General features: G+C 44.4%; 1 protein-coding gene across 2 annotated transcripts in view; it reads left to right on the forward strand.

Moving 5' to 3' along the window:
- Positions 1 to 20,941, forward strand: part of LOC135505823 (centrosomal protein of 128 kDa-like) — a 46,985-nt gene that overhangs the window by 18,266 nt on the left and 7,778 nt on the right. For both annotated transcript variants that reach the window (XM_064924990.1, XM_064924992.1), the window contains exons 14-21: positions 1,685 to 2,008; positions 3,773 to 4,099; positions 4,904 to 5,068; positions 7,560 to 7,736; positions 11,387 to 11,446; positions 11,633 to 11,825; positions 19,710 to 19,759; positions 20,509 to 20,532. In XM_064924990.1, coding sequence (XP_064781062.1) covers positions 1,685 to 2,008; positions 3,773 to 4,099; positions 4,904 to 5,068; positions 7,560 to 7,736; positions 11,387 to 11,446; positions 11,633 to 11,825; positions 19,710 to 19,759; positions 20,509 to 20,532 — 1,320 coding nt within the window. The remainder of the gene's footprint in view (positions 1 to 1,684; positions 2,009 to 3,772; positions 4,100 to 4,903; positions 5,069 to 7,559; positions 7,737 to 11,386; positions 11,447 to 11,632; positions 11,826 to 19,709; positions 19,760 to 20,508; positions 20,533 to 20,941) is intronic.

Here is a 20,941-nt window from a genome sequence, read left to right on the forward strand (position 1 = left end):
TGACAACACAACAGTGGTAGGCCCGATCACCGACAACGATGAACAGCCAATAGGGAGGAGGTCAGAGACCTGGCCAGGTGGTGCCAGAATAACAACCTATCCCTCAACGTAACCAAGACTGAGGAGATGATTGTGGACTACAGGAAAAGGAGCACCGAGCACATCCCCATTCTCATCAACGGGGCTGTAGTGGAGCAGATTGAGAGCTTCAAATTCCTTGGTGTCCACATCAACAACAAACTAGATTGGTCCAAACACAACAAGACAGTCGTGAAGAGGGCACGACAAAGCCTATTCCCCCTCAGGAAACAAAAAAGATTTGGCATGGGTCCTGAGATCTTCAAAAGATTCTACAGCCTGGTACGGCGATTGCTCGGCCTCCGACCGCAAGGCACTTCAGAGGGTAGTACGTACGGACCAGTACATCACTGGGCCAAAGCTGCCTGCAATCCAGGACCTCTACACCAGGCGGTGTCAGATGAAGGCCCTAAAAATTGTCAAAGACCCCAGCCACCCCAGTCATAGACTGTTCTCTCTACTACGGCATGGCAAGCGGTACCGAAGTGCCAAGTCTAGGACAAAAAGGCTTCTCAACAGTTTTTACCCCCAAGCCATAAGATTCCTGAACAGGTAACTAAATGGTTACCCGGACTATTTGCATTGTGTGCCCCCTCCCCCAACCCCTCTTTTACGCTGCTGCTACTCTCTGTTTATCTTATATGCATAGTCACTTTAACTATACATTCATGTACATACTACCTAAATACGCCTGACTAACAGGTGTCTGTATATAGCCTTGCTACTCTTTTTTTTTTTCAAATGTCTTTTTGCTGTTGTTTTATTTCTTTACTTACCTACACACACACACACCTTTTTTTTCTTGCACCATTAGTTAGAGCCTGTAAATAAGCATTTCACTGTAAGGTCTACACCTGTTGTACTCGGCGCACATGACAAATAAACTTTGATTTGATTAAGCTTTCTAATAGCCAAAGAGCAGCTGCCAAAGCGTTTTTCGGACTCATACTGGCCTGATGAGGCTGAAGAACACAAGGCTGGTATACAGAGGTTTGGAAGCGTGAGCTGCTGGATCTACTGAGGCTGCTGGTATGGCTGGCTGGGCTTAGCTAAGTGATGAGCTGTAGTCAGTCAGCCAGGCGTTATTAGTGTGAATGTCACCACTCTGTTTTTCTGCGCTATGAGTCACCTCAAAACTCTCTCCCCAGCAGCAGCTGACTGACTGACTGACTGACTCACACCTGGCTCGCTCTCTACGTGACAAGAATGAATACCCTGAATAATTTCTCCTCTTAATAAATTAGGAGGCAGAGAATGAAGTGCTCAATTAACTGATTAGGAGTGGCGCTCTGAGCTGGGAGAAAGCCTTGCAGACAGTCTCTCAGACAGCAGATTAGACAGTGGGGTGATTTGTAAGAGTTGGATCAGAGACGGAAAGGCGAACCAATCTTTCTTAAACAGACCGGGGCTAGGCCTATAGCCTTAATACAAATCTGAGCTGAGCGACAGCTTTTCACTATCTACGTTGAAGCTGGTGTTTGCACTTTAAATATATTGTCCTCTTCACTTCTCCCCCTTCGTTTGTCTTACTCTCATCCCTCTCTTCCGCTCTTATTTTCCCCTCTCCTCCTTTTCCACCTCTCTCCTCCCTCTCCTCTCCCCCCAGGCGTGTAAGGAGAGAGAGCTGTCCCAGGCCCAGCTGAAAGCCTTCTCCCAGCAGACTGAAGGGGTGCGCAGGGAGCTAGCGGAGGTGCTGGGGCGTCTGGCTCGGAGCGAGGAAGAGGTGCTCCGAAAAGACGTGGAGCTGTCGGAGACACGGGCACGTCACCTGGGCCTAGAGCAGGAAGTGAGGGAGGTGAGGGAGGCCTCCATAGCCCTGGAGGAGGAAGCCCAGCGGCAGTCTGTCCTGCAGGTTAGGCTGAGAGAGGAGAACCAGAGTCTGGAGGAGAGGGCTGAGGCCGTGGCCCGACGCAGCCAGAGAGACCAGGAGGTAGGCTACTTCATAGCAGAGTCTGAAAGGGAACCCTATTCCCTAATATACAGTTGAAGTCGGAAGTTTACATACACCTTAGCCAAATACATTTAAACTCACTTTTTTCACAATTCCTCACATTTAATCCCAGTAAATATTTTATGTTTTAGGTCAGTTAGGATCACCACTTTATTTTAAGAATGTGAAATGTCAGAATAATATTAGAGACAATTATTTATTTCAGCTTTTATTTCTTTCATCACATTCCCAGTGGGTCAGAAGTTTACATACACTCAATTAGTATTTGGTAGCATTGCCTTTAAATTGTTTAACCTGGGTCAAATGTTTTGGGTAGCCTTCCACAAGCTTCCCACAATAAGTTGGGTGAATTGTGGCCCATTCCTCCTGACAGAGCTGGTGTAACTGAGTCAGGTTTGTAGGCCTCCTTGCTCGCACACGCTTTTTCAGTTCCGCCCACACATTTTCTATGGGATTGAGGTGAGGCCTTTGTGATGGCCACTCCAATAACTTGACTTTGTTATCCATCAGCCATTTTGACACAACTTCGGAAATATGCTTGGGGTCATTGTCCATTTGGAAGACCCATTTCTGACCAAGCTTTAATTTCCTGACTGATGTCTTGAGATGTTGCTTCAATATATCCACATAATTGTCCTACCTCATGATGCCATCTATTTTGTGAAGTGCACCAGTCCCTCCTGCAGCAAAGCACCCCCACAACATGATGCTGCCACCCCCGTGCTTCACAGTTGGGGTGGTGTTCTTCGGCTTGCAAGCCTCCCCCTTTTTCCTCCAAATATAACGATGGTCATTATGGCCAAACAGTTCTATTTTTGTTTCATCAGACCAGAGGACATTTCTCCAAAAGGTACTGTCTTTGTCCCCATGTGCAGTTGCAAACGTAGTCTGGCTTTTTTTGGTGGTTTTGGAGCAGTGGCTTCTTCCTTGCTGAGCGGCCTTTCAGGTTATTTCGATATAGGACTCGTTTTTACTGTGGATGAAGATACTTTTGTACCTGTTTCCTCCAGCATCTTCAGAAGGTCCTTTGCTGTTGTTCTGGGATTGATTTGCACTTTTCGCACCTAGGTACGTTCATCTCTAGGAGACGGAACGCGTCTCCTTCCTGAGCGGTATGACGGCTGCGTGGTCCCATGGTGTTTATACTTGCATACTATTGTTTTTACAGATGAACGTGGTACCTTCAGGCGTTTGGAAATTGCTCCCAAAGGATGAACCAGACTTTTGGAGGTCTATTATTTTTTTTCTGAGGTCTTGGCTGATTTCTTTAGATTTTCCCATGATGTTAAGCAAAGAGGCACTGAGTTTGAAGGTAGGCCTTGAAGTACATCCACAGGTACACCTCCAATTGACTCAAATGATGTCAATTAGCCTATCAGAAGCTTGTAAAGCCATGACATCATTTTCTGGAATTTTCCGAGCTGTTTTGAAGGCACAGTCAAGTGTATGTAAACTTCTGACCCACTGGAATTTTGATACAGTGAAATAATCTGTCTGTAAACAGTTGTTGGAAAACTTACACGTGTCATGCACAAATTAGATGTCTTAACCGACTTGCCAAAACTATAGTTTGTTAACAAGAGATTTGTGGAGTGGATGAAAAACTAATTTTAATGACTCCAACCTAAGTGTATGTAAACCTCCGACTTCAACTGTATTGAACTGCTTTTGCCCAGGGTCTAGACATGAAAACTTTGGGCTTTGTATGAATGAACTAAGCATAAAGTGACTTTCATTTCTAAGGACTTACATAGCCTCCAGACAGCCATGAAGGAGTTAACCTCCGCCCGTGCCCAGCTCACCACCCGTCTAGCTGAGGAGGCGGCGCTCAGGACGGAGCTCCAGAGGAGTGGGGCGGAGGGGGCAGTGCGGCTGGCCGCAGCCCAGGAGCTGAGGGCTTCCCTGGGGCAGCAGCTGGAGCTCGAGAGGGAGGTGCACCAGAGGGAGCTGGCCAGTCTCAGAGCCACTGTGCAGAACGGCAGGACCAAGCAGGATAGAGACATACAGGAGACACTACGACTCTGTATGAAGGAGAGGAATGAGATGGAGCATCACCTCAAGGAGATCAAGGTAGCCCGGGGCTAGGTGATTTTAGCCCGGGGCTAGGTGATTTTAGCCCGGGGCTAGGTGATTTTAGCCCGGGGCTCTGTGATTTTTAGCCCGGGGCTATGTGAGTGTTCACACTTGCAAATTGTAAAGTGAGCTAGCACCAACCTTAACCCAAGGCTAGCTGCTCCTGCTCCGGAGCAGAGTTGGCACCGAAAACACAGGCTAAGCTAGGCCAGGGCCGGTCTAACCTGGGGCTAAGAACAATGAAGTGTAGAGTAGTCCTCACAGTTTGTGTATCGTATATTCTCCACTGCTTGTTATTATCTTTATAATAGCTGTGGATATTTATCCCCTTGTAATTAATATTAATTCATTACAGGGCTAAAATCTGTCGTTCTGCCCCTGAACAAGGCAGTTAAGCCACTGTTCCAAGCCGTCATTGAAAATAAGAATTTGTTATTAACTGACTTGCCTAGTTAAATAAAGGTAAAATAAATATTTCTCCCTTGTAATTAACCTTGGTGGAACTTGATTCTTCAAAAAAAAATTGAACAACGTCAAGGTAACCCAACTGTAAAGTTAGATAATTGTTATCTGGCATCGATCCCGATGAAGTGGGAATTTCTCAGGAAAATTCTGTTTTTCTTTAATGTCATTTCAATTTCCTCCTCTTTGCCTATCCATGCAGTCCCAGACCTCAGTCCCATTCGCTTCCCTCAGACCTTCACCTGTGTTTTTTAAAAGGTTGGAGAGTGTTTCCAATTTTAACCAATTTTATTTCTTATTTCATTTTTTTGCAACACGTTTTGCGCATCCTCTCTGCAGGCGGATGCCGCGTCGGACAAGGAGCTGGTGAGGGCTCTGCGTGTGAAGCTGGACAGGATGAAGACAGAGTGTGACCGGATGACAGAGGAGCTGAGCGAAGGAGAGGAGCAACGCTCACACCTCCGCAGGAAATACCAGCTACTCAAGCAGGAGCTGGACGACAAGGTGAGCCCCAAATGGTTTTCCCCAAAGACGTAGATAGAAGACAGTAGGTAGCTGTTAACCACAGATTGAGGATCAGCTTAATGCTGGGCTTGAACAAACGCCTTCACAGCCTATATGACCACAGACAGTTTTACCTACAGTACTAAAGAAGATCATTGTATTTATCTAAGTAACTAAAGGCCTGCTGGCTCAGTATCCACTGAGTGGCCTAGTTCCAATTAACGTTACACACACAGAAACTTTAAAATCTGGACCCTTACAAATCAGCTGGGCTAGACAATCTGGACGCTCTCTTTCTAAAATTAGCAACCCCTATTACTAGCCTGTTCAACCTCTCTTTCGTATCATCTGAGATCCCTAAAGATAGGAAAGCTGCTGCGGTCATCCCCCTCTTGAAAGAGGGAGACACTCTAGACCCAAACTGTTACAGACCCATATCTATCCTACCCTGCCTTTCTAAAGTCTTCGAAAGCCAAGTAAACAAACAGATCACCGACCATTTTGAATCCCACCGTACCTTCTCCGCTATGCAATCTGGTTTCAGAGCTGGTCATGGGTGCACCTCAGCCACGTTTAAGGTCCTAAACGATATCATAACCGCCAGCGATAAAAGACAATACTGTGCAGCCGTCTTCATCGACCTGGCCAAGGCTTTCGACTCTGTCAATCACCGTATTCTTATCGGCAGACTCTCAAGAGCCTTGGTTTCTCGAAAGATTGCCTCACCTGATTCACCAACTACTTCTCAGACAGAGTTCAGTGTGTCAAATTGGAGGGTCTGTTGTCCGGACTTCTGGCAGTCTCTATGGGGGTGCCACAGGGTTCAATTCCTGGGCCAACTATTTTCTCTGTATACATCGATGATGTCGCTCTTGTTGCTGGTGATTCTCTGATCCACCTCTACGCAGACGACACCTTTCTAGATTTTTCTATTGTGTTATTGACTGTACGTCTGGCCCTTCTTTGGACACTGTGTTAACAAACCTCCAGACAAGCTTCAATGCCATACGACACTCCTTCCGTGGCCTCCAACTGCTCTTAAATGCAAGTAAAACTAAATGCCTGCTCTTCAACCGATCGCTGCCTCCATCCGCCCGCCCGTCTAGCATCACTACTCTGGACGGTTCTGACTTAGAATATGTGGACAACTACAAATACCTAGGTGTCTGGTTAGACTGTAAACTGTCCTTCCAGACTCACATTAAGCATCTCCAATCCAAAATTAAATCTAGAATCAGCTTCCTATTTCGCAACAAAGCATCCTTCACTTATGCTGCCAAACATACCCTCATAAAACTGACTATCCTACCGATCCTTGACTTCGGCGATGTCATTTACAAAATAGCCACCAACACTACTCAGCAAATTGGATGCAGTCTATCACAGTGCCATCTGTTTTGTCACCAAAGCCCCATATTCTACCCACCACTGCAACCTGTATGCTCTCGTTAGCTGGTCCTCACTTCATATTCGTTGCCAAACCCACTGGCTCCAGTTCATCTATCAGTCTTTGCTAGGTAAAGCCCTGCCTTATCTCAGCTCACTCGTCACCGTAGCACGCACTCCAGCATGTATATTTCACTGGTCATCCCCAAAGCCAACTCCCCCTTTGGCCGCCTTTCCTTCCAGTTCTCTGCTGACAATGACTGGAACGAATTGCAAAAATCACTGAAGCTGGAGTCTTATAAAATCCTCACTAACTTTAAGCATCAGCTGTCAGAGCAGCTTACCGATCATTGCACCTGTATGTACACAGCCCATCTGTAAATATCCTCATCCAACTACCTCATCCCCATGTTGTTATTTATTTTTTTGCTCCTTTGCACCCCAGTATCTTTACTTGCACCTTCATCTTCTGCAGATCTATCACTCCAGTGTTTAATTGCTAAATTGTCATTATTTTGCCACTATAGCCTATGTATTGCCTTACCTCCTAATCTTACTACATTTGCACACACTGTATATAGATTTTTCTATTGTGTTATTGACTGTACGTCTGTTTATCCCATGTGTAACTCTGTGTTGTTTTTGTCACACTGCTTTGCTTTATCTTGCCCAGGTCACAGTTGCAAATGCGAACTTGTTCTCAACTAGCCTAGCTGTTTAAATAAAGGTGAAATAAAAAATAACTGATCCACATACAGCCTCCCTCTCCCCCTGGCCGGTTAGTTTACATTGACATATTGATGAATGTATCTCCATAGAGACCCAGAGAGTATTGACTCTGTATGGGGAGGTGGAGCTGACAATGGAACGTTTCAAGTGGAGAGTGAGGTCCGATGTTCGCGGTTGTCTCTGCCCAACCTGTCCATCTGTCCGACTGCTTTTCTCTGGGGTCTCTTCTGTTGTGATGTTGGAAATGGAAGCTTGGCCAAACTTTCATTTTTGCATTGTCCACCACATAGAGGAAGACCAAGCTGTAATAACCACAGTTGTAATCTTGAGTCACCTCTCGCTCTGTCTCGCTCTCTCTCCTTTTTCCGGCCTCCAGGTGAAGTGCATGGTTCAGGGAGAGGAACGGAGGCGTGGGTCAGAGGAGGCTGTAGCGACACTAGAGGACAGACTGTCTCGTCTGGACACTGAACAGGAGTCCATCCTCAGTTCTGTAGCAGAGGAGATAGATGCTGCCTGCAGAGCACTGTTCAAGGACTCCCAGGACAAACTCAAAGTAAACACACACCATCAACTATTCCCGATAGGCACACACTCATACACACCTGTACCAATTCCGTACTCACACCCCTACACACCCAAATGTGTTCCATACACACATACTATTGCCTTTGTTATTCCAAATACACACATTCACATTTTTCTGTATCTAATACATGCACTCCTACACACCCTTGCCTATTCCTCACACACACCCAAAGCTATTCCTCACACACACTTTAACACAACCTTACCTATTCCTCACACACACCCATTCCTATTCCTCACACACACCCATTCCTATTCCTCACACACACTTTAACACAACCTTACCTATTCCTCACACACACCCATACCTATTCCTCACACACACCCATACCTATTCCTCATACACACCCATTCCTATTCCTCACACACACCCATTCCTATTCCTCACACACACTTTAACACAACCTTACCTATTCCTCACACACACCCATTCCTATTCCTCACACACACCCATTCCTATTCCTCATACACACCCATACCTATTCCTCACACACACTTTAACACAACCTTACTTATTCCTCACACACACCCATTCATATTCCTCACACACACTTTAACACAACCTTACCTATTCCTCACACACACACACGTTCCTATTCCTCACACACACCCATACCTATTCCTCACACACACTTTAATACACCCATACCTATTCCTCACACACACCCATTCCTATTCCTCACACACACTTTAACACAACCTTACCTATTCCTCACACACACCCATTCCTATTCCTCACACACACCCATTCCTATTCCTCACACACACTTTAACACAACCTTACCCTTTCCTCACACACACCCGTTCATATTCCTCACACACACCTATTCCTATTCCTCACACAGACCCATTCCTATTCCTCACACACACCCATTCCTATTCCTCACACACACCCATTCCTATTCCTCACACACACTTTAACACCCATCACAAAAGCGGCACATTCACTTAATTGACATATGCTCGTGATGCCTGCACGTTATTTTGATAAGTAAACTCATACCATTTAATCCTTCCAACTAAAGCTACAAAGTCTACAGCTGGAACCGCAGCAAATGCTCCATTTTCCTCCGTTATCAAATCACACTTTGTCACATGCGCTGAATACAACAGGTGCAGACCTTACAGTGAAATGCTTACTTACAAGCCCTTAACCAACAATGTGGTTTTAAGAACAATACCCCCCCCCAAAAAAAATTAATTTAACAAATAAATAAAGAGCAGCAGTAAAATAACAATAGTGAGGCTATATACAGGGGGTACCGGTACAGCGTCAATATGCAGGGGGCACCGATGTCACGGTAATTGAGGTAATATGTACATGTAGGTAGAGTTATTATAGTGACTATGAATAGATAATAACAGAGAGTAGCAGCAGTGCAGAAGAGGGTGGGGGGGCAATGCAAATAGTCTGGGTAGTCATTTGATTAGTGTTCAGGAGTCTTATGGCTTGGGGGTAGTAACTGTTTAGAAAACATTTGGATCTAGACTTGGCGCTCCGGTACCGCCGTCATTGTAATTAAGAATTTGTTCTTCACTGACTTGCCTAGTTAAATAAAGGTTAAATAAAATTAAATAATCTGGCCCTGTGACCTTGTGAATGTTGACCTATTTAAAGGTCTTACTTACATCGGCTGCGGAGAGCGTGATCACACAGTCTTCCGGAACAGCTGATACTCTCATGCATGTTTCAGTGTTATTTGCCTCGAAGCGAGCATAGAAGTAATCTAGCTCGTCTGGTAGGCTTGTGTCTGATAGGCTCGTGTCATGGCTTTTCTATTGACATTTAATTGCATGTTACCATGCCTATTGTATGTAACACCCTCACCTATCCCTCACACACTTGAACACACCCTCACCTATCCCTCACACACTTGAACACACCCTCACCTATCCCTCACACACTTTAACACACCCTTACCTATTCCTCACACACTTTAACCTAAACCCATAGCGGTGTTGTTAGAGAGGTGTAAAGATAAAGGGGTCCATTGGGTCGACAGGCAGGTATTTACTCTGCTGATGTGAATAGTGTAGGAGAGAGAGTCGTGCTACCAGACAGACACACACATCAGCAGAAGAGACTGCCTAGTGTAGCCTGTTTGCCAGACAGACACACACATCAGCAGGAGAGACTGCCTAGTGTAGCCTGTTTGCCAGACAGCACACACATCAGCAGAAGAGACTGCCTAGTGTAGCCTGTTTGCCAGACAGACACACACATCAGCAGGAGAGACTGCCTAGTGTAGCCTGTTTGCCAGACAGCACACACATCAGCAGAAGAGACTGCCTAGTGTAGCCTGTTTGCCAGACAGACACACACATCAGCAGGAGAGACTGCCTAGTGTAGCCTGTTTGCCAGACAGACACACACATCAGCAGAAGAGACTGCCTAGTGTAGCATGTTTGCCAGACAGCCAGTGGATAAGACACACCATATATACATAAGTCACAGCACAGGAGTAGCCCAACCAAGAATAGCTCATACTGTATTGATTAGAGTGACTCAGAGGTCTATCTACATTAGATGATTTGCAATAATCTGTATTCATTCACAGAGTGAAGAGTGAGTTGGTAGCATGTGTGTTTGTAGTCCAAAACACAAAAGGCCTTTAAATGTCCCAGTCTCTTAGGGCAATACAAAATATTCCCACAAACCCTGTCCTGTTCCCCCTCTGATGAGTTTAACGAACCCAGTTAGCCCTCTTTGCTCCAGCATATAGATTTTCCAATATGCACCGAGGCGAGTCGGCCTAATGTAATGTTCATCTGTAATTTGTCATGTTGTAAAGGAGTCAAACTGTGTCAAGGATTTGGGCTAATGTGGGGGATCATTAACGTTAAAGGTTAGAGAGGAACAAGCGGCATTAAGCTGCCTTTCATCAACTATTACATAACTATAACACCTCCTTCATCCAACCCCTCTCCACCTTCTTCCTATTTTTCATTCCTTCTCCCCCTCCTCATCTTCTTCCTCCTCCCCCTCCTCCTCCTCTCTACTCCCCCTCTTCTCTCTCTTTCTGGAGGAGTTTTGAACAAGCAGCTGTTTATGTAGGCAGTATGCATCTCACACCCTGCTCCGACATCACTGCTCTGCTGCCAGTTCCGTCTTTCTTTCATTTCACCTGGGTGCTGTCTGTCAAACAGAGCTTTTTACTCCTCCTATATATCAGCCTCCCAACATTACAAACCGGGCTTTTGATCGCTAAAGGGTACAGGGAGAGGAAGGGGCAGGTTGCTACCTCTGTACATGATCACACACTTTCACACAGTTGTAGACGCACGTACGCACTTGCAGGAAAGCAAGCACACACACACACGTACACATTGTCTGTTATGCCCAACTCTGTCTGCCACTGCTGACCCACGCAGAGATTCAGGCTGTGTTGACAGCAGAAGGGTATGTCAGGGGAGCAAATGGTTTCTTTTTTTATGTGACAGTCAGAGAATGTTGTGTGTCTCTCTCAACTGTGTGTGTGATGTTGCTGGAAATGGCCATTTATAGCTCCCACTCACCGTTCTGAGAATGTAGGAGCGGTTTAGGGCTCTGGGATTTCTACACCTTCAAATCTTGATGGTTTCCAAACTTCTAGAACTAACTGTCTTTGTTATGTCTAGGCCATATCCCTCAATCCTGGACTCCAGAAAGACCCTCATCGCTGGTTGGCTGAGACTAAGGTACACTACATTATCCATCTTTTATGGAGATACTTTCAAAGCATTGACCCACCTGTCGCTATTGGGAGAAACTGACAATTCATCAGGTTTTTTGGGGGTTTGAATGTGAGAGACTGAGAAACAACCTGCGTGTGTGTCATTGTGGGTATGACTGCATTATGAAATGTGTGTGTGTGTGTGTTCCAGACCAAGCTGCGTTGGCTATGTGAGGAGGTGTCTGTCCATGAGGCCAGAGAGAGAAAGCTGCGTCGGCAGGTCCAGCAGGACAGAGAACAGCTGAAAGGACTGAGGCAGAGCAGAGACTCTGAAAGACAGGCTCTGCTACAGAGACTGGACCAGCAGGAGAAACTACTGCACTCTATCAGCACAGAGAAGAAAGGTAGGGCTGGATCCGATTGATTCATTGATTGAGGGTCAACTTCTAAAGCTCCCATACATCAGTTTAAGAGCTGCAATATGGGCTCATTCAGGCCTTTTCTGTTCCATCTAGACGGTTGCTAATGAATTGTCCAACATGTAGCAAGCCTCATTATGGTTGTGTTCTATCTGCTCGAGTGTCCTTGTTTTTGTCTGTAGTTCTTAATTTGTGTTCATTTCTGCAAATGCACTTGGTTTGTTCCTCTCATTTTTTCCTCCCACACATTCACATCCACACAGGGAAGCTCTTCTCTCTCTCCCATTTTCTAAACTTGACTCTTGATAATGAGTTAGAGAAGGGGGACCCAGCAGAGCAGGTTTCATCACAACAACCAGGGGAAACTCCGTCTAATTCAGAGCTCCCTCCTCCCTTTGTCTGTCCATCGTCAGTCTGTGTAAAACAAAGACCTAATCAACCAGTCTCTCTCATGCAGATGTGCTGTACTGCTCTGGCTGGAACAGCGTGGCATTGTGTAGTGTGTGTGTGTGGGGGGGGACAATATTATATCAATACTTCAATATTTTGTTTTTGCTAGGTAGCGTTAACTAGTGCTAATCGACTGTATCTGCGCATGGGCAAGCAGTACTGCAGTAGTCAGACATAACACGAATTACCACCATAGCATGATCCTTGATTCATTTTTGTGCTACACAATGTATGACAACAGCCAGCCCTTTAATGGTAGCTACCTAACGTTAGCTAGCTAGCAAATCAGCTTGAAACAAGCTCGCTAGCTATCAGGAATTATTGCTGGCCAGGTCGTATTGAAAGGCTATCTAGCTAGCTACATCATATCAAACCTGTCTTCTAGTTCGCTTGGTTAGCTAGCTAGCTAATAAGCAACGCCATTGCCAGCAAGGTAGTAATTAAGATAGCTAGCCTTTTATGATTGCGACGACGTTTAGCTAGCAAGCTAAATACGTGGCGCTGAGTCTCTGGCAATGGTTGGAGTTTGGGTTAACGTTAATTACAGCATGGTGAGGGTGAATTACATTCATCAACATCTTGCTAGCTAGCAACATAAGCGAAGCCAGGCTTTTTCTCTTCCATCTAGACGGTTGGTAATGAATTGTCCGACATGTAGCAAGCCTCATTATGGTTGTGTTCTATCTGCTCGAGTGTCCTTGTTTTTGTCTGTAGTTCTTAATTTGTGTTCATTTCTGAAAATGCATAACAGTCACATGACTTTCTAGTGCCAATGGAAACGGAGCTTGGGTGAAAATTATGTCGATGTGTCCTTGAGCAAGGCACTTAACCCTAATTGCTCCTGTAAGTCACTCTTGATAATAGCATCTGCTAAATGCCTAAAATGTAAATAGCGAGCCAACATGTTTTCAGCATTTTTATTTCCCTGAATAATCTAAACTTAATTTTCTCATGCTCTCACTGCAGCAGACATATGTTTGGAATATCAAATCGCTGTATTGAATAGCAGTAGATATAGAATCGTGAGAAGCACAATATATATCGTATCGGCACCCAAGTATTGTGATAATATCGTGTCGTGAGGTCCCTGGCAATTCCCAGCCATTACATTGTGGATCCTAGACACCATAGTAATTTGTATTTATTTCACTAGGAAAGTCAGTTAAGAACACATTCTTATTTACAATGATGCTGTCTAACCCCCAACTCTGCCTTCCCCTTGGGATTTTTTTTTATTTTTAATTTTACTAGGCAAGTCAGTTAAAGAACAAATTCTTATTTTCAATGACGGCCTAAGAACAGTGGGTAAACTGCCTGTTCAGGGGCAGAACGACAGATTTCTACCTTGTCAGCTCGGGGATTCGAACTTGCAACCTTTCGGTCACTAGTCCAACGCTCTAACCACTAGCCTACCCTGCCTCCCCAAGAGGATGGTAGCTGTATATTGTAACGACCCTGGGTTTGTAAGCGCGGAATTCGACTCTGCTCAAGAATGCTTTTGCGGCACAGTCGATAGAGCGCCGGACCTCGGGCTCGAAGGTCGAGGGTTCGAGTCCTGCTCCCTGCTAGTTCATTACAATATCATTAAGGCGATTTGGTACAAAACATCAGAAAACTAAATTGGACCATCTGGAAATGTTCTGTCTCATTAGGAACAAACAGCAACACATCTTAGATATACAGTTCACTGGGTGCACTCCTCATGTCTTTGATCATCGTAACTTACTTCAGAAGTTTTCAGAGGAAGTTTTTGGTTGCAGACAGTTGCTGCCAGTGCCAGTGTACTTTACTCCCTCTTACTTTTCAATTGGTTAAGTTCAGGTCAGCCAACTTAAAGGCCCAGTGCAGTCAAAATTAAATTTCCCTGTGCTTTATATTAGAGGTCGACTGATTATGATTTTTCAACACCGATACCGATTATTGGAGGACCAAAAAAAGCTGATCAGAATAATTGGCCGATTCAAAAAATATATATTTTTTTTTAAATGTATTTGTGATAATGACAATTACAACAATACTGACTGAACACTTATTTTAACTTAATATAATACATCAATAAAATCAATTTAGCCTCAAATAAATAATGAAACATGTTCAATTTGGTTTAAATAATGCAAAAACAAGGTGTTGTAAAAGCGCAATATGTGCCATGTAAGAAAGCTAACGTTTAATTCCTTGCTCATAACATGAGAACATATGAAAGCTGGTGGTTCCTTTTAACATGAGTCTTCAATATTCCCAGGTAAGAAGTTTTAGGTTGTAGTTATTATAGGAATTATAGGACTATTTCTCTCTATACGATTTGTATTTCATATACCTTTGACTATTGGATGTTCTTATAGGCACTTTAGTATTGCCAGTGTAACAGTATAGCTTCCGTCCCTCTCCTCGCTCCTACCTGGGCTCGAACCAGGAACACATCGACAACAGCTACCCTCGAAGCAGCGTTACCCATGCAGAGCAATGGGAACAACTACTCCAAGTCTCAGAGCGAGTGACGTTTGAAACGCTATTAGCGCACACCCGCTAACTAGCTGTTTCACATCGGTTACAACAGCCTAATCTCGGGAGTTGATAGGCTTGAAGTCATAAACAGCGTAATGCTTGAAGCACAGCGAAGAGCTGCTGGCAAAACGCACGAAAGTGCTGTTTGAATGAAGGCTTACGAGCCTGCTGGTGCCTACCATCGCTCTGTCAGACTGCTCTATCAAATCATAGACTTAATTATAACATAATAACACGCAGAAATACGAGCCTTCGGTCATTAATATGGTCAAATCTGGAAACTATCACCTCGAAAACAAAACATTAATCCTTTCAGTGAAATACGGAACCGTTCCGTATTTTATCTAACGGGTGGCAGTCTAATTATTCCTGATACATTGCACAACATTTAATGTTATGTCATAATTACGTAAAATTCTGGCAAATTAGTTCACAACGAGTCAGGCGGCCCAAACAGTTGCATATACCCTGACTGCGTGCAATGAACGCAAGAGAAGTGACACAATTTCACCTGGTTAATATTGCTTGTTAACCTGAATTTCTTTTAGGTAAATATGCAGGTTTAAAAATGTATACTTCTGTGTATTGATTTTAAGAAAGGAATTGATGTTTATGGTTAGGTACACGTTGGAGCAACGACAGTCCTTTTTTGCGAATGCGCACCGCATCGATTGTATGCAAAGCAGGACACGCTAGATAAACTAGTAATATCATCAACCATGTGTAGTTAACTAGTGATTATGATTGATTGTTTTTTATAAGATAAGTTTAATGCTAGCTAGCAACTTACCTTGGCTTCTTACTGCATTCGCGTAACAGGCAGGCTCCTCGTGAGGCAGGTGGTTAGAGCGTTGGAAATCAAATCAAATTTTATTTGTCACATACACATGGTTAGCAGATGTTAATGTGAGTGTAGCAAAATTCATGTGCTTCTAGTTCCAACAATGCAGTAATAACCAACGAGTAATCTAACCTAACAATTCCACCACAACTACCTTATACACACAAGTGTAAAGGGATGAAGAATATGTACATAAAGATGTGAATGAGTGATGGTACAGAACAGCATAGGCAAGATGCAGTAGATGGTATCGAGTACAGTATATACATATGACATGAGTAATGTAGGGTATGTAAGCATAAAAGTGGCATTGTTTAAAGTGGCTAGTGATACATGTATTACATAAAGATGGCAAGATGCAGTAGATGGTATAGGGTACAGTATATACATATGAGATGAGTAATGTAGGGTATGTAAACATTATATTAAGTGGCATTGTTTAAAGTGGCTAGTGATACATTTTTACATAAATGTTTCTATTATTAAAGTGGCTGGAGTTGAGTCAGTATGTTGGCAGCAGGCACTCAATGTTAGTGGTGGCTGTTTAACCGTCTGATGGCCTTGAGATGGTTTTAAGTCTCTCGGTCCCTGCTTTGATGCACCTGTACTGACCTCGCCTTCTGAATGATAGCGGGGTGAACAGGCAGTGGCTCGGGTGGTTGTTGTCCTTGATGATCTTTATGGCTTTCCTGTGACATCGGGTGGTGTAGGTGTCCTGGAGGGCAGGTAGCTTGCCCCCGGTGATGCATTGTGCAGACCTCACTACCCTCTGGAGAGCCTTACGGTTGTGGGCGGAGCAGTTTCTGTACCAGGCGGTGATACAGCCCGACAGGATGCTCTTGATTGTGCATCTGTAAAAGTTTGTGGGTGCTTTTGGTGACAAGCTAAATTTCTTCAGCCTCCTGAGGTTGAAGAGGCGCTGCTGCGCCTTCTTCACCACACTGTTTGTGTGGGTGGACCAATTCAGTTTCAATTCAGTGGACTAGTTAACTGTAAGGTTGCAAGATTGAATCCCCGAGCTGACAAGGTAAAAATCTGTCGTTCTGCCCCTGAACAAGGCAGTTAACCCACTGTAAATAGGCCGTAATTGAAAATAAGAATGTGTTCTTAACTGACTTGCCTCGTTAAATAAAGGTGTAAAAAAATAAAATATGCCATATCGGCGTCCAAAAAGACAGATTTCTGATTGTTATGAAAACTTGAAATCGGCTCTAATTAATCAGCCATTCCGATTAATTGGTCGACCTCTACTTTATATATACAGTGGGGCAAAAAAGTATTTAGTCAGCCACCAATTGTGCAAGTTCTCCCACTTAAAAAGATGAGAGAGGCCTGGAATTTTCATCATAGGTACACTTCAACTATGACAGACAAAATTAGAAAAATCACATTGTAGGATTTTTCATGAATTTATTTGCAAATTATGGTGGAAAATAAGTATTTGGTCAATAACAAAAGTTTATCTCAATAGTTTGTTATATACCCTTTGTTGGCAATGACAGAGGTCAAACGTTTTCTGTAAGTCTTCACAAGGTTTTCACACACTGTTGCTGGTATTTTGGCCCATTCCTCCATGCAGATCTCCTCTAGAGCAGTGATGTTTTGGGGACTTTCAACTCGCTCCAAAGATTTTCTATGGGGTTGAGATCTGGAGACTGGCTAGGCCACTCCAGGACCTTGAAATGCTTCTTACGAAGCCACTCCTTCGCTGCCCGGGCGGTGTGTTTGGGATTATTGTCACGCTGAAAGACCCAGCCACGTTTCATCTTCAATGCCCTTGCTGACGGAAGGAGGTTTTCACTCAATCTCACGATACATGGCCCCATTCATTCTTTCCTTTACACGGATCAGTCGTCCTGGTCCCTTTGCATAAAAACAGCCCCAAAGCATGATGTTTCCACCTCCATGCTTCACAGTAGGTATGGTGTTCTTTGGATGCAACTCAGCATTCTTTGTCCTCCAAACACGACGAGTTGAGTTTTTACCAAAAAGTTATATTTTGGTTTCATCTGACCATATGACATTCTCCCAATCTTCTTCTGGATCATCCAAATGCTCTCTGGCAAACTTCAGACGGGCCTGGACATGTACTGGCTTAAGCAGGGGGACACGTCTGGCACTGCAGGATTTGAGTCCCTGGCGGCGTAGTGTGTTACTGATGGTAGGCTTTGTTACTTTGGTCCCAGCTCTCTGCAGGTCATTCACTAGGTCCCCCCGTGTGGTTCTTGGATTTTTGCTCACCGTTCTTGTGATCATTTTGACCCCACAGGGTGAGATCGAGGGAGATTATCAGTGGTCTTGTATGTCTTCCATTTCCTAATAATTGCTCCCACAGTTGATTTCTTCAAACCAAGCTGCTTACCTATTGCAGATTCAGTCTTCCCAGCCTGGTGCAGGTCTACAATTTTGTTTGGTCTTGGTCTTGATCTTGGCCATAGTGGAGTTTGGAGTGTGACTGTTTGAGGTTGTGGACAGGTGTCTTTTATACTGATAACAAGTTCAAACAGGTGCCATTGATACAGGTAACGAGTGGAGGACAGAGGAGCCCCTTAAAGAAGAAGTTACAGGTCTGTGAGAGACAGAAATCTTGCTTGTTTGTCGGTGACCAAATACTTGTTTTCCACCATAATTTGCAAATAAATTCATTAAAAATCCTACAATGTGATTTTCTTAATTTTTTTCCCTCATTTTGTCTGTCATAGTTGAAGTGTACCTATGATGGAAATTACAGGCCTCTCTGATCTTTTTAAGTGGGAGAACTTGCACAATTGGTGGCTGACTAAATACTTTTTTGCCCCGCTGTATTTACACACTGAGTTTGGAATAATATTGTGAAAATGATGATAATGCCCTTTTAGTGTAAGAGCTGTTTAAAAAGACTTTGAAATGAGTTAATAAACCGATAAGAGTTCCAAACTTCTCTGCCAATAGCTAATCATTTTCAGTTTTCCCTTCTCCACTCAAGACACTCCCAGACAGTCCTAGTCTTGTTTCAGAAATTGCTCTTTGCTAAGAAGATTTTTGAAAACCATCACAGTTGACATTGAGATAAAAACGTCTGCCTTTGAACTTTTGCCTTCTTAAACACTGCTGTGGTACCTTTCAGAGGAACCTTTGCCTTATTAAACACTGCTGTGGTACCTTTCAGATGAACTTTTGCCTTCTTAAACACTGCTGTGGTACCTTTCAGAGGAACTTTTGCCTTCTTAAACACTGCTGTGGTACCTTTCAGAGGAACTTTTGCCTTCTTAAACACTCCTGTGGTACCTTTCAGAGGAACTTTTGCCTTATTAAACACTGCGGTGATACTTTTCAGAGGAACTTTTGCCTTCTTGAACACTGCTGTGGTACCTTTCAGAGGAACTCTTTCTCTTGCGCAAGGTCTAACTTTTAACACCTCCCTATTTACTAAAACACAGTCTGTGGTAGATAGCTGTTGGATTATAGGTCTTGCCTCAGCAACTGACTTCCACACGTTAAGATTAAACGGAGAGCGACTGAGTGAGCGAGAGAAGGCAGTTTGGCAGTCTGACTTTCTCTCTCACGTCATGTGGCACGTCGTCTTTAGACCCGTTTAGACTGCCAGAGTCTCGCTGGTGCCATCTGGAGATTGGCAAGTGGATCAGTGGCTGCTTGGGTATTCCTGAGGTGGCAGGCATGGGGTTCCGGCTGGGTGGGCACGTGGTGGAGTGTGTGTGAGTGTGAGTGACAGAGGTGGGCAGGGACAGAGGGACGAGGGTAGAAAGCAGTCATCCAATGCCTAGTGATTGAATATTGAATGTGTGAGCTGGGAGCAGCCTCCTCTCCCAGCCCAGCCTGTGCGGCTCTCAGCTCAGCAAGACAGCAGACAGCAGGGAGTGGGAGACCAATGAGCAGCAATCACAGCAATCTATTTGATTTGACCAAGTTTAGGGAGGTGTTGAGACTGACAGCAAGGTTGTTCAGAATAGGAAAAGTTTCATAGCCACTGATAGCATGGCTAGTCAAGGTGTTAAGGCTGTGGGTCCCAAATGCCTCTGTCTATGTGAATATTATATTAGATGGTAATTATTCATGTGCTTGTCTCTTTAAAGAACTCCTGGAGAAGACTCGGAGGAAGGAAAATGAGATGAGAAGTCTTCAGGTGAGCCAGAAACCCATGTTGGCCTTGCTCTTCTGTCTGAACAATGCAGCCTGCTGTCCAGGACCACAACACACAGACTCACCCTCAGACAGAGTACCCTGTTATAGTACTAGTACTGCCTCCCCTCTCTCTTCTATTAAACATCACTACACACCATCCCCAATCCAGCTATAACGTCCTAAACCCCATGGCAGTCCTGTCCAGTCACACAGTGTGTTTTCCATTTTCTCCTCAAAGTGGTGTGTGTGTGTGTGTACTGGGGCCCATCTGTGTCTGTACGTGTGTGTGTACTGGGGCCCATCTGTGTCTGTACGTGTGTGTGCACCTGCTATAATTAATCAGTCCCCTCGGACCCAGCCAGGCCTTTAATTAAGAAGAATGAGGAGTCGAGTTCAACCACACACTGCTGCCACCCAACAGCCAGCGCAGTCACAGGACGGGGGGAGGAGGGAGGGAGGGAGGGAATCTAGCAGGTGTGGGGATGGATGAGTGACAGGCCGATAAGATGCATCGCATCACTTATGCATCATTAGAGAACCAACATCACTCAGGAGCCAGATGAGAGGGAGGAGAGAGAGGAGCGTGTTCTCCACAGCTTCTTCTGTTCCGTCCCCTGTTGCTTGTTTATTGGCAATACACACGCCTTGCTGACTCACTGTTTAGTGGTTTAAGCTTTGACACGCTTTCAGTCACTCATACACATCTCTTGGTCATTAAACAATAAGTAACTGTGGTTCTTGTCTTCACAGGACCGTATATTGGATCTGGAGATGGTAAGATTTAATTGTTTATACACTACATTACCAAAAGTATGTGGACAGCTTCTCATCGAACATCTCATTCCAAAAACATGGGCATTATTGAGGTCGGGCACTGATGTTGGATGATTAGGCCTGGATCGTAGTCGGCTTTCCAAGTCATCCCAAAGCTGTTCGATGGAGTTCAGGTCAGGGCTCTGTGCAGGCCAGTCAAATTCTTCCACACTGATCTCGACCAACCATTTCTGTAGGGACCTCACTTTATGCATGGGGCATTGTCATGCTGAAACAGGAAAGGACCTTTCCCAAACTGTTGCCACAAAGTTGGAAGCACAGAATTGTCTAAAATGTAATTATATGCTGTAGCATTAAGATTTCCCTTCAATAGAACTAAGGGGCCTATTACAAACCATGAAAAACAGCC

This window comes from Oncorhynchus masou, chromosome 19 (genome assembly GCF_036934945.1).
Source record: "Oncorhynchus masou masou isolate Uvic2021 chromosome 19, UVic_Omas_1.1, whole genome shotgun sequence".
Lineage (NCBI taxonomy): Eukaryota > Metazoa > Chordata > Actinopteri > Salmoniformes > Salmonidae > Oncorhynchus > Oncorhynchus masou.